Below are 14,625 nucleotides of genomic sequence, written 5' to 3'. Positions count from 1 at the left end.
CACTTGTATCTCGGCCATGTGTGTCCCCCTGCACAACACACTACACAACCCACCACATACACACCAGTAACCATTGCCATTACACCACAACAAAACACGTACATGCTGAAAAAATGTTAACATTGGAGTAATCATTGTTGATGCACACAGCAATACATTTCGAAATCGCATCATCATTATTAGATTTCCCCATCATTAACTCTCTGTCAACCCCAGCACATAGGTACATGGTCAGGTGGGCTCTGAGACCCACCCTGAGGTTAATAAGTGACTTAGGTTAGATCCCATAGTTAGACACACCAAACCACAATGGTCCCCGGATGTTGGTCCCAACGAAAAACACATGGGCAGAATGATGCATGCATTCCCAAAACACCATAAAGTTAGATGCATGTAGTTAGGAAAAATTAGCCAATCAGAACACAGTACACCCAGCACACCCAGGGACCACGCAACCCTCAGGCCGGACATTTGAACACACACTCTCTGGCCTGCATTATGTCCACGCAAGTTTGAGGCCCACCTGCATCTGAAACTATATTTACGACTCCATAACAACTGTTCACATTTTTACCAAGAACTGAATGTTTTTTATCATTTGATTTTACTAAGATAAATTTATAATGATTCAATACGTTGAGAGACAGTCCCTATACCCCCATTCTGAAACTGCTCTCCCGGCCATAATGTCTAATTGAATGAACCATTCCTGTTTTGCCAGACACCTTTTTTCTTTTGTTTTTAAGGTTAATTCTCATTTGAGCAACACACACTTTGATGTAGATACATGGCACAACATACACACACTATTAACACTGCAACCACGCATGACACAACAACCAACACAACTACGCACTCATCCATACAAACACATGCACACACACCTACAACTACACAGATCACAACAATGATGTCCACTTACTTGAATGTTGCATGCAGCAACACAACACAACATACACAACAACATCAAGGCCAAATGCCGTTGGCACACATGGTGAAACAACCACCTCACCCACCCCAGCTTCCTCCACCTCAACGAGTCCATCGCATCACACATATACACATACTGACTCACATACACAACTGGAAGCACAACATGACAGGTACAGGTCCACTCACAATGTGCACACATGGGCACAGTTGTATGATTGTATTTTCACCGTGCTGTGGTGCCAGCATTCATTTGGCAATGAATATTGACACTAAAAAAACAGTTGTGTCTGACCCAATTGTTTCCCCAACATATGAATGTCACAGTACATATATATGACTGTAGTGGTCCAGAGCTGATATGCGCTGCCCACACAATGTACTTTGGCACTGCGGGTTCCCTACCTTGGAGCATAGCAATGAGGAGGTCATGTTTTTCTCCGTGGTCCAGTGGCAGCAGCAATGGAAGGTGTTGTCAAGCCGTGTCCAGTCAACAAAGGAAGTGAAATCTGGGTAAAAGGTAAGTTTTCCTCCCGTTTTCCCCCCAATACACCAACTCAGATGTGGAGGTCAGACCTCCACAGTTGGCTTGGCAGTAAGGCACATCCAAATCCTCACGGCGGTAAAGGTGGCTGGAATCCCTCTGTCAGACCCTATTTTCAATAGTGCCATTGATGCAGATGGGAATCCTTGGCCGGACTTGGGCAGGCTATCACCTATTGGACCACCAAAGTCAACATTTGGTGAGGAGGCAACCAAGGCAGAACATGGGTTTTCTGTTGGAAAGCTACTAAAGGACTATTACTGCCAAAATCCAAATCAGGCCTTTAGTCTTTTTTCTGGACAAACCGTCTTGTTGGTGTGGTGGGCTGCCGACTGGATCCGATGGAGGGCTTAATGACAGCAGGTGAAATCTTCCATGTTGAGGGCATTGGCACCTGTGAAACCTTCCATATTGGGACTGGAAGTAGATCTGATTTTAGCGGGGCAAACCAGCAAGTGGAACCTAACTGATTATGAGACAATGGCGGAGGCTGCAATAGGACCTTTAGGACTCCACTTGGTGAGTTAGGACTCAATCTCCCAGAAGCCACCAGCATCGTCCAGGACAAATCCAACTGGAACTGGTCAGTGGATCTCTTTTTTGTTGCAGGTTTCTTGCAGCTTTTTTGTTCCTGGAGCTTAACAGGAAGATAGCCAACTAGCCCCTGGATGTACACTCTTTTGCCCTGGGTGAAAGTGGCAGCAGGTCCGGCCTTTGGGTTTTCTCTCCAGAAGGTAAGTTAGCACACTCAGGCCCATATTTATGAGGAAATGAAGGAGCTCAACGCTACACCAAAATTAGCAGTGCGGCGCTCCATCATTTTCACAATGCAGGGATGCGACGTATTTAAGTGAATACGGCGTACCCCTGTGTTGTCCCCTGCACTGGTGCTAAATTTAGGCACTAGCGCTAACGCAGGCATCCTTGCATCATCGTGCAAGGATGTCTGCATTGAGGGGTGTGATTGTTTATGTGCGGGAAGGACTTAAACAATCACCCATGGCAGAATGCAGCACACACAGAAGTGCCAAAGCATAATTTTCAAATGATTGTTTTTGTGCAGGAAGGAACACCTTCCCGCACATAAACAATAATTTCTGCAATTTGCTCCTTCTATGCGTGCTGCAGAATGCAGCACAGAAAAAAATACAAGTATTCCTCCTTGTTGTGCCTTGAGTGGCGTTAGATGTTGGCGCTGCCTCAGGTTTTTAAATCTTGTAAAGCTCCTTGTGAATATGGAGCAGAGGTTAGCGCCACTGGAGCGTCATATAAAGTGATGCTCCAGTGGAGCTAGGGGCTGCTCAATATGTGCCTCAGTCTTTCTTTTGAGTTCCAGTTCTTTGGTTCAGCAGCTAAAGTCCTTCTTCTGTTTTCTACAAGTCCAGCAGTATTCAGAGAAAGGTAGGCAGGGGTGCCACATTTATGTTTGCCACTCAGTTGTGTGTGGGGGTGACTCTCTGACCCATAATGAAAAAGTTCCCCAAGGCAAAGCTACCCACTTTGACAACATTTCCTGGGGACCAGGCCCAAAACAATCCCAAACTGCCCTACGAAATCCCAAAATTACAGAATCACTTTTCCCTTTAGCTAGAACTCTGGCCACACCCCTGGAATTTGTCTAGGCAAATGGGGAACTCCCCCAGTAAAACCAGTCCAGGGACAGGTTTACCCCTATTGGGATTGGTGTCACTCTATCTATATTGACAATGTCAAGGGCAGACCTAGATGTGAGTTACATATGTCTGTGACCAGGGCTTCCCTTTTGAAGCTTGTATAGTTGGTGGACACATCCCCCCTTGGCTATCCAGTCAAGAGGAAGTCACATCTCCTCCCAACTAAGGCCCTTTGTTCTCTTTCCTGAGAACAATTCATACTTCACAGCAGGCTGCCAGGTGACAATTGGGGCTAAAAGAAGCTAAAGCAAGAAGCTTTAGGCAGGAGAATTCCACCTTTATAAAAGTGGCATTTTCACAATAGTAATTTCAAATCTGACTTTACCATCGGAGTGGATTTTAAATTCGTTTTAATTTCAGACTTTGAGTCATGGGTCTAGCTGTTCCCAAAACAAAGTTATATATTATAAGGTGTTGTTAAAAATGGAATCTCTGGTTGGCAGTCAGGTTGCACTCTATCCAAGCAGGGACCCTCACTCTAGTCAGGGTAAGGGAGATACACAACTCAGATTACCCCTGCTCACCCCCTTGCTAGCTTGGTACCAGCAGTCAGGCTTCTCTCAAAGGCAATGTGTAAAGTATTTGTACAATCACACACAGTAACACATTGAAAACACCACAAAGGTACTCAACACTAGTTTAGAAAAATAGCTAATAGTTATCTGATTAAAACAAGACCAGAATGACAAACATCCAACATACACAAGCAACGCAGTGAATTTTCAAAGATTAAACTTGAATGTAGCACTTAGAAACACAAATGCTTCCATTTGGTGTTATCACAGCATTGTGAGTCATTCCCAACAATCTGATGCCAATGGTACTGGTCACAGAGTCGCAAGGACCCCCAGGTACAGAATCTTTTGAAAGTGAGGAAACAAGGTGGTGCACAGAGTTCGTGAAGCGTGACGTCTCTGGATCTGATGCAGCATGGGTTCCGATGCTGCCGAGCAGTGGAGCGGAGACGTTAGTGCAAAGTGTTGGGTCATTGCCGCAGAGCAGTGGAGATGAGGCGGCGGCAGTGTGAAGCATTGATAACTTATGCCCTGGCGGGGTCGATGTCCGGCAGGTCAAGACGCGGTGGGGTGATCTTGTGGGTCGCGGTCACGCCACGGGGGTTGCAGGCACCTCGGCCGAGTCATCGCACACGGATGAGGAGATTTATAAAGGATCAGAAGGATGGTATGTTCAGTGATGATTTCCCATGGTGAAAAATCCTAGAACTACAATTAGTATACGAGCATATTTTGAATTGGTACATGGTATAAGTTGTATATTCTGATAGTATGTGTTTCATGGATTCTACCCAAAATAAACAGCTTTGCTGACTTGAAAGGGTTTGGGAGTGCCCTGTGCCATTCCATAACTGTATCCAGTGGAGCTATGAGTAGTACATCGAAGTGTCTATTTAGGTTTTAAAAAACAAGTTTGCCAGATGAACTGTAAAAGTGGACATGAACTCTGTGTTAACAACATAAGCAATATATATTTATCAATCTTCTTGGAAAGTCATATGTTATATGAAAACATCAACATTTCTTTTTATAGCAACTCAGTGATGAGAATAGATTATGGGTATTTCAAAATATCTAAAATAAATCCATGTTGGTTACCAAATTGATTTAAATAATTATAAAGAAATACCAACTGATGTCCACAAACAAAATCTACAGTCATCATTGTAAATGTGAGAAAGTAATCCTTTTGCCCTGATCACCCCCACTTTTTGACCGTTACTGGTAGCTACTGACTTCGATTGTGCCCTGGGCTCTGCTAAACAGACCCAGGGCCAGTGCTCTTTTAAAGGGATATGCAAAATAGGCATAATTATAACTGGCTATGGCAGCCTACCTAAGAGATCTTATTCTATAAAAAGGCATGGGGGATTAAAGGCTCAGTTGTTCTAATGCACTTTAGAGTACACTGCTGTAAAGCCTGCTGTTATCTTAAAAGCAGCGCTGCTTTTAAAAGTAAATTATTTGCAAATTCGACTTACAAAGTCTCAATCTACCTTATTTTTAAATATGTCACCCCTAAGGTTTCCCCTAGGTGCTCCAGAGGTAAGGTGCTGTGTAACTACAAGCAGGGACAGTATAAAATATGTTTTAAATGCCCTTGTAAGGGGTAAACTGTGAATTTATTTTTCTCCATTGTAGTACAGTAGTTCCAAAGGCTAACATTGGAAAACTTTATTGAATTATAACTTTCACTAGAAGTGGGCTGCAGTTTACTTTCTTGGACTTACAGTAATGGTTAAAATAAATCCAACAATTTTCCACTGTTAGATTTATTATGACTATCCCAGAAAAGAAGTTATAGAACTTGATTGTCTGTTATGCCAAAATCCAGCCCTCCATCTGCTCTTCTCTGATTGGCCAGCCTCTGCCAGGCTGACCCAAGCTGCTTTAATGAGGTGTGAAGTGGCCTGCATTGAGACAATGTGACATCTGGTGGGGGGAGATCTGCAAGCTGCAAAGTAAAAGGCAGGAAGGGAGCTGGGTGGCCAAACTGGTCTTCAAAGGAACATGACTCTTAGGACAAGACACAGGCTCGCCCCACCCTTCCTGCCACCCTAACCAGATGGAAGCTCCTGTGATTAGATTAGCCGAGGGGTTTGGGGGGTGGTAAGGGAAATAAGCCACACCTGTGGGATGGCTTAGCCAGATCTTAACTCCAAGGAGGTATTTTCTCCATCTTGAATTTTGAAAGAAGTGATCAACCCAGAGGGTGGCACCCTGCACCCCAAAGGTCAGCGATACCCCATGCTTGCCAGCCCAGGAACATTGGATAAATGTGACAGAGTTGTCCAGCAACTCAGATCACTGCCTGGACTTTAAGGAGAAGGACTGCGCTGTTGGAGCCTTGGTCTGCACCCCAAAGAACTGCACTCTGCATGACTGCACCTGCTTCACTCTGAGGGACTACAGCTCTAAGTATTTTGCCTGGCTTCAACAGAGTGAAGAAGTGGACTCCCTGAAAGCAACAGGTTAGAAGAGCTTCACCCACAACATCCCCACCAAGAAGGACCCAGCTGACCACCTTCAACTAGACTTTTGAGGATTTGCCAGGTCTATTCTGAGAAACAGTCCCAACATCTCAAGGTCTGTCTTAGAGCTTATATACCCTTGGTTAGGTGTTGTGGATCACTGGAGACACCAAGGAGGACTTCTGGGAGGAGAGCCAGGCATTTGGAGAAGATTGGATACCTTTAAAAAAAGAAATCTCCATGAGGTGATGTCCCTCCGATGGTGGCCTGGCATGAAATTCAGGTTCATCCTGCTGAAGCTCCGGAGCTTTTCCCCATCGACAAGACTTCCAGGAGTTGACCGAGAGCCGGCACTGAGCGAAGCTGATGACATTGCATTGATTCCCGTCTGACGAGGAGCCTCACCCATCATTAAGAGAAAAAGCTCTAGAAAAACAACTAAGTCCGAAGGTAAAACTTTGACTGAGGCCTCCCACTCAGTGTATCTGTGCAGGGCTCCATCGCAGTCGGACTCAAATTGTGACTAGTTCCCGGTCAAGTGTGACCAGTTGTCCCTGGTTGGCGCTATTGGTTTTTAAGCACTAGAAAGCACATTTCATGATTTATTAGTTAAATATTCATATCCCTCGTTCCCTACGTTGGATATTATTAGTTTTGGTGTCATTTTAAAGATAAACATTATTTCTATTTTTATAAATTGGTGTTGGATTTTTATTGTGTGTTGTATCTTACTTATTTCATGTATTGTTGTTTTTAAATGCTACACACACCTGCTTCCTAAGTTAAGGCAGCTTGCTCATTGCCAGCTACCAAAGGTTGAGCAAGGATTTTTTTACTGAGACCTTGACTGGACCTTAGATTGTGGCCTCACTAGTAGTGGTTGGTACCTACCAGCCCCTACTAATAAACCACCTTCCAACCAAAAATGTATATAACAGTTGTTGTTAGTGTTGTGAACTTGGGTCCTCTTCTGTGCGAGAATCGCATAACATCAACCACATTGTTGTTCTTTACTGAATGTTGCTCATTACTGAACAGACCTCCATATCTGCCTGACACATGCACTGTTAGGCAATTGACACTTCCCGTATAATCTCTCTTGCTATTATTTATTGTGAGTTTCTGATCATCTGCTAGTGTTTTGATGACATGGAATAGCATGTTCCATTTCTATATTTTATTACATTTTTTTATGTTTCATGTGGGCCAACAAGAATATATCCCCTATTAGAAGAGTCATGAATGGCACAGACCAGATGTCCCTGGTTGGCGCTATTGGTTTTTAAGCTCTAGAAAGCACATTTCTTGATTTATTAGTTAAATATTCATATCACTTGTTCCCTACGTTGGATATAATTAGTTTTGGTGTCATTTTAAAGATAAAAATTATTTCTATTTTTATAAATTGGTGTTGGATTTTTATTGTGTGTTGTATCTTACTTATTTAATGTATTGTTGTTTTTAAATGCTATACACACTTGCTTCCTAAGTTAAAGCAGCCTGCTCATTGCCAGCTACCAAAGGTTGAGCAAGGATTTTTTCACTGAGACTTTGACTGGACCTTATATTGTGATTGTGGCCTTACTAGTATTGGTTGGTACCTACCAGCCCCTACTAATAAACCACCTTCCAACCAAAAATGTATATAACAGTTGTTGTTAGTGTTGTGAACTTGGGTCCTCTTCTGTGCGAGAATCGCATAACATCAACCACATTGTTGTTCTTTACTGAATGTTGCACATTACTGAACAGACCTCTATATATGCCTGACACATGCACTGTTAGGCAATTGACACTTCCCGTATAATCTCTCTTGCTATTATTTATTGTGAGTTTCTGATCATCTGCTAGTGTTTTGTTGACATGGAAAAGCATGTTCCATTTCTATATTTTATTACATTTTTTGATGTTTCATGTGGGCCAACAAGAATATATCCCCTATTAGAAGAGTCATGAATGGCACAAAGAATTTATCTGTTACCCAATATTTGGTAACATCATTACCACTTTGTTATGTACACATCTAGCTAACACGTGTTGTTCTCTATTTAGATGCTGTAGACTGCACCAAGTGCCATAAGGACAAATGGCCTAATGAGGCACAAGATCTGTGTGTTCCAAAAGCAGTGGAATTCCTCTCTCTACGGGAACCCCTCGGAATGTCATTATCCATTGTAGCTGCACTGGCCTCACTCGTTCCACTCATCATTTTTTTCATCTTCATAAAGCACAAGGACACCCCAATTGTGAAAGCTAACAGTAGGGAGCTCAGTTTCCTCCTTCTTTTTTCTCTCCTCCTCTGCTTTCTTTCCTCATTTCTTTTCTTTGGCCAACCAGGTTTAGTGACGTGTCTTCTGCGCCAGGTAACCTTTGGAATTAGCTTTGTTCTCTGTGTCTCTTGTGTCCTGGGGAAGACCTGTATGGTCCTTTTGGCTTTTCATATCAGGAGGCCATCAAGTCAACTTAAAAGATGGCTCGGACCTGGCTTCCCCAAACTAATCATCACTGGCTGCACTTCCATCCAGACTTTGGGATGCACTCTTTGGCTTGCCATTTCACCACCTTTTCCTGTAAAGAATACAGCTTCTGTACCAGGCAAAATAATCCTGGAGTGTAATGAGGGGTCTTCTGCAGCCTTCTGGTCCATGCTGGGGATCATGGGTTTTCTGGCCATGGCCAGCTTCTTCGTTGCCTTTATATCCAGGAAGCTGCCTGACAGCTTTAACGAAGCCAGGTTCATTACTTTCAGTATGCTGGTTTTTGTCAGTGTGTGGTTGTCTTTCATCCCTGCCTACCTCAGTGCCCAGGGGCAAAACATGGTGGCTGTAGAGGTTTTCGCCATCTTAGCTTCCAGCTGCGGGTTGATGTCTTGTATCTTTATCCCCAAGTGTTACATCATTCTGCTAAGACCTGACATGAACACAAAAGAATTCCTCATGGGGAGAGGTGCGTTGAGGCCTCCAAAAAGTAACTAACCTGGAAAAGTGGATTATATAAGGGATGAAATCCACAGTACTATACAGTATAGGAATGTTGCAGACAACCTCAAGAAATTGTTCATGCATAGAACCAAGGTTAATAGCTGAGTGCCTTTGTCAGAGCACTAAACTCTGAAGTGAATTGCAATATACTTTTTGTGCACTGTTAGAATATTTTGTTCCTGTAATAAATAATCATGGTATCAACCTTCCTCCAAATGTCTTAATTTCTTAATGTCTTCCTCCGTACTATGAAATGTATCCGATGTGTACAATGAACATGCAGGGTCTAATTCACACAGACTTTTATGGCTCTACCTCTATATTTACATCCAAAAATGACTTAATTATGCCTATACAAAAAGACATCCATACAGTTATATGTGGTTTAAATTCCACGCAGTTCTTTAACACTTGGATAATATTACAATCCACTTGCCTGTAGAAGGAGTGGGTGGATCAGCCCATGCATTGCCCTGTAAATTAGTAAAAACCCACAAAGTTGTGATTTTTGGGAGCTTTTTACACATCACACGTGTTCTCTGTGGTGAATAAAAGGAAACAAAACATGTCTTTGTGCATCGGTCTGCCTTTCCACAGTCCACAATTATGCATAAGTGGCAAAGAATGGCGTGGAATTAAAACCATTACGTCTGATAGAGGTCCTTTGTGGATGTGTAATTGAGTCCGTTTTTGGATGTAAATACAGGTCTGCTTTTTCATAGTCTATAAGTACACACTATGTATGATTATGAAGTAGGGAAATAGGAGCTTTTCGGAAAAGGAGTCACAAAACAATAGGCCCAGAAACCTGTGAATGGTGCATCTTTCTAGCGGACTACTCTCTTTGTGAATTGAGCCAAACCGTATACTGCCAGTCGACAGCCTGGCGGTGCTGGCGGTCTTAATCCACCAGGGCAGCTGTGCAAGCAGCACCACCCTGGGGATTATGAGTCCCCACTCTGCCGGCTTTTGCATGGCAGTTCCACCGGCAGTGAAAAGCGCGATGGGTGCTGTTGTACCTGATGCACTGCAATATTGCCGTCGGCTCAATTATGACCCAGCGTCAATGTTGTGGCCTGTTTACCCCAGGTCCAGTGGGAAACTTGTAATAGGACCAGCAGGCAGAAAACCAGAGTGGCAGTTTTCCGGCCCAAAGAGTTTGGGCCAAAGTGTATAATCTGTTGAATGCATTACAGTTGCCTGTCCAAATTGCGGTTGTGAAGTTCTCTGCACACCGCAAAGCCACTGTTTATGTAACTTCAAGCAACAATTATGCTGATTAGGTGGCTAGATACTATGCCTTAAATTGTGCTGCCTTTAATGGAGAGTACTCCAATGAGACAAATGATGAGACGTTACAATCTTCTGTTAACTGCTACAGATGCCTTGGAGAAAGTTAACCACAGATTTAGATTGATGCCAGAGGCCTTATGTTACAGGTGTGTCAGATATCAGGAGATAAATATAGGTAAACGTATAGCAGTTACACTGAGTCAGATAGGCAGATCAGGAGGCCCTTTCAACAGAAAACAGCTCGATTTTATTGAGCTTCCTGTATGTAATGGACTGAGATGCATCTTGGTTAATGTGTGCATTTTCTCTTGTTGGGTTGAGACTTACCCAACCAGAAGAAATGACTCACAGTAGCAAAGCTGTTACTTAGAGAACTGAGTCCGAGGTTTGGCTTCCCGGCTTCTCTAAAGTCAGACCGATGGACACACTTCAGCAGTGAAGTCCTGATATTATTATGTGTGGCACTGCAAGCTGAGCAAAGACTACTGTCATGACCACACAAACATGCCAAGTCAAAACAAAGAAGTGCATGAGAAAAGCAAAGAGATATCCTCAGTGGAGACAGCAAAGCCCAAACTGGAAGAAGGTTTGCAGAGTAATCTTGCGCTTATTTCAAAAGAAGAATCAAGAAGAGAAGATCCAAGATGGCCGCTGTGAGTCCTGAAGGTTAGTTATAGTTCTAGTCTTGCAATCGGTTGGTTGCTAGGTTACGAGCTCTCCAGCTGGAAGCCTTGCACTTCAACTGAGGTCTGACAGGAATCAGCTGTGTGGAGAGAGAGCGCGCTTCAGAACAGAAACTCCTGTGAGGTAAAATTACATTTGAAGATTGTATTACAGAAAAAAGATAAATGTTGTGAAGGTTTATTCAAAGAGTTTGATAGTAGACCGTTCCCGTGGAAGTCAGCAAGGCTACAGAGTTAATGTATGAATTAACCTTATGTTTACAAGGTTCTTGTTTAAGATATTAAAGTTAAAGAAAAAACGAACTTTAAAAGAGCAAGTATCTACAAATGTCAAGGTTATAAACAAAGGCCAAGTTTAAAGGAGAAACGAACTGTTAACAAATAAGCATTTACAAATTCAATGGTAATAAACCAAAACAGAGTTTAAAAGAGAAACAAACTTAAATAAACAAGCATTTACAACTACAAGTTATCGACAGATGTCGAAGTAAGGAAGGAGAAACTAACTGTAATAAACAAGCATTTACAAATACAAGTTATCAACAAATGTCGAAGTAAGAAAGGGGAAACGAACTTTAATAAACAAGCATTTACAAATACAAGTATTGACAGAAGTCACAATAAGAAAGGAGAAATTAAATAACATCAGCTGATTTGAAGAACGCATTATCACCAACTATATATATATATATAGCAACTTAAAACCAATCTCTAACAAAGGTTGAGAAGTTCTTCCAGAATCAGTAATAAGCATTTTTTTAAGAAGAGCTATAATTTATAGAGAGAAGCAAGGCTACAGAGAACTCAGGGTGAGTGAAGAAATAATAGAATTAAAGAGAATTAAGTGTTGAGAGTAGAAAGTGAAAAAACAGATGTTGTATGTCCCTAGTAATTGCGACTGTGACTCTTGCAGGTGCTGTATCCAATCTTAGATGTGAAGAGGCAGACTGAGTACTGGCGTTCATCATCTCTGTGGCAGTCTCTCTACCATCCCATTCCCCTTTCCCCCTCCGGGGTACTCAGCACGAAGGATTAATATTCGTTGTGGGTAGCTCGGGTCGGGACTGAGGAGTTGTCTTCTGCTTCTGAGGAAATCAAATAGAAGTATCCTGACAGATTGAAGTGCTGTCACCCTAATTTTAGGGAAAAAACAGATTTCCTCCTGAGCAGAATGGCAGAAGTAATTGATATAAAAGCATTAGCCACCGTTTTGGAAGGGTTACAGAAACAATTAAATAACACCATAGAAGAAACAGTCCAAATAAAACAGCGAATAAATGAGTTAGGGAACACCGCTAAATCAAATGAATCTGTGTTTTCACAAATCCCTAGCCCTTCACAGTCTGCAGGTATATCCACTCAAGTAATTCATGCGGTTTCCCCTATTATTCCTTTGGCTCAACCGGAGCGCTTCGGTGGAGATCCAAAAAAGGCGCAGATTTTTCTGACCCAATGCTCATTGCATTTTTTATGTAGACCAGTCATTTTTTCCAAAGACCAGTCCAAAGTGGCATTTATATTGTCTTATCTGACAGGAGATGCGGCCGCATGGTCCATGCCAATAATTTCCAGAAATGATCCTGTTTTATATAATTTCCAAAATTTCAAGGAAGAGTTCTTAAGAATATTTGATCGGCGAACTGCAGCTCAAGCCACTGACAATGAACTACTGGAAATCAGGCAAGGTAATAAAGATCTAGTAGCCTATCTGGCTCATTTCAATAAACTCATTGTAGAGACTGCCTGGCCGGAGTCAAAAAGAGCGGCCATATTTTATCGTGGACTGAGAGATGAATTGAAAGATGCCTTAGCACAAGTTCCAAATAGACCCACCAAAATTTCGGAGTTAATTGATCTTGTGTTACAGATTGACCACCGGTTAACTGAACGAAGAGCAGAAAAGAGAAGAGAGTATCGACCATTTCCCCTGAGAATTGATCGTGTAAGAAATGATCATACGAGAGCCGGAGAAGGGATGACGATAGAAGAACCAATGCAAATTGGTTCCATCCGAGGTCCTTTATCTAAGGAAGAAAAAGAGAAAAGAAGAGTGAATCAACTATGTTTATATTGCGGTGCATCTGGGCATTTTGTTAAAAACTGTCCCAAGAAACCCAAAGCTCTTCAGTCGGGAAAAGGCCAGCTTCATCAGTAGAGGGAGTTGCCCTGATGAAAGCAGAACCCAAGACAACTCCTTTAGATCAACGAGTGGCGAATACCTTACAAACCGCCGCGCCACATTTGGTACAAACAGTATCAGTTAAGACCCTTGAGAAGGAAATTCAAGGGATCTCAGTTATGATAGACTCTGGAGCTACGGGCAACTTCTGTGATATCAAATACGCTCGTAAAATGGGTATTCGATTTATCAAAAAATCTACTTTGGAAATAGTAAGAGCTGTGGATGGAACCAATCTTTCTTCAGGACCCATTTCCCATGAGACCAAACCAATTCAGATGCAAGGTTTTGGTGGACATCAGGAGCAGATAATCTTTAATTTGATAGATGCTCCACAATTTCAACTCATTTTGGGTCTGCCCTGGCTTACAGAACATAATCCACAAATTGATTGGAGCAAAAGAACGATCAAGATGAATTCCTCTTACTGCAAAGAGAATTGCTTTCATGATGGAGTGGAAGTGTCCACCAAGTCCCAAGCGGCCTGTTTATCATCACACTCTTCAATGATCTGTGCACTAAAGACAGCAGAAATCCCAAAAGAAGGTGAGGATTTAGTCGCCGTTTTTGATGAAAAGGAGGCTGAGAAATTGCCACCACATCGACCCTACGACTGCAAAATTGAACTGGAGCCAGGTGCGATATTGCCATGTAGCAGAATATACGCATTGACCGAAGCAGAGAATCAACATTTAAAGGAGTATTTGGATCAATATCTTGCTAATGGTTTTATTTGTCCTTCTGAATCTCCAGTGTCATCCCCACTATTTTTCATACCAAAGAAGGATGGGAGTCTTCGAACTTGCATTGATTATCGAGCCCTCAATCAGGTTTCCATCAAGAATCGATACCCACTGCCTTTAGTGTCAGTTTTATTAGATCAAGTAAAGAATGCTAGAATCTACACCAAATTGGACCTGCGAGGAGCATATCATTTGATTCGAGTGGCTTCAGGGGATGAATGGAAAACCGCTTTTCGGACTCGATACGGATTATTTGAATATCAAGTGATGCCTTATGGGTTATGCAATGCTCCCGCTGCCTTCCAGCATTTCGTTAATGATATATTACGAGAATTCCTCGACCGGATTGCCGTGGTGTATATAGATGACATTTTAATCTTTTCTGACAATCTACAGGAGCACATTTCCCATGTTCGATCCGTCCTCACAAGGTTGCAAGAAAACCATCTCTATGTAAAATTGGAGAAGTGTGCATTTCATGTGGAACGAGTTGAGTTCTTAGGATTCATTTTGTCACCATAAGGCGTTAGTATGGATCCTGCCAAGATAAAGACAGTGCAACATTGGCCTTCTCCTTGCAATGTCAAAGAGATCCAGAGTTTCTTGGGGTTCG

At 42.4% G+C, this 14,625-nt stretch overlaps 1 protein-coding gene across 1 annotated transcript; it reads left to right on the top strand.

Moving 5' to 3' along the window:
- The first annotated feature begins 1,392 nt into the window (after positions 1-1,392).
- On the top strand, positions 1,393-9,214 carry LOC138247041 (vomeronasal type-2 receptor 26-like). The gene is made up of 2 exons (XM_069201791.1): positions 1,393-1,450; positions 8,186-9,214. The coding sequence occupies exons 1-2, from the start codon at positions 1,393-1,395 to the stop codon at positions 9,106-9,108; spliced, it is 981 nt and encodes a 326-aa protein (XP_069057892.1). The 3' UTR covers positions 9,109-9,214.
- Positions 9,215-14,625: the final 5,411 nt, after the last annotated feature.

The sequence above is a fragment of the Pleurodeles waltl genome, chromosome 7 (assembly GCF_031143425.1).
Source record: "Pleurodeles waltl isolate 20211129_DDA chromosome 7, aPleWal1.hap1.20221129, whole genome shotgun sequence".
Lineage (NCBI taxonomy): Eukaryota > Metazoa > Chordata > Amphibia > Caudata > Salamandridae > Pleurodeles > Pleurodeles waltl.
The sequence above is the reverse complement of the archived record's forward strand: the minus strand, read 5'-3'. Positions and strand labels throughout refer to the sequence as shown.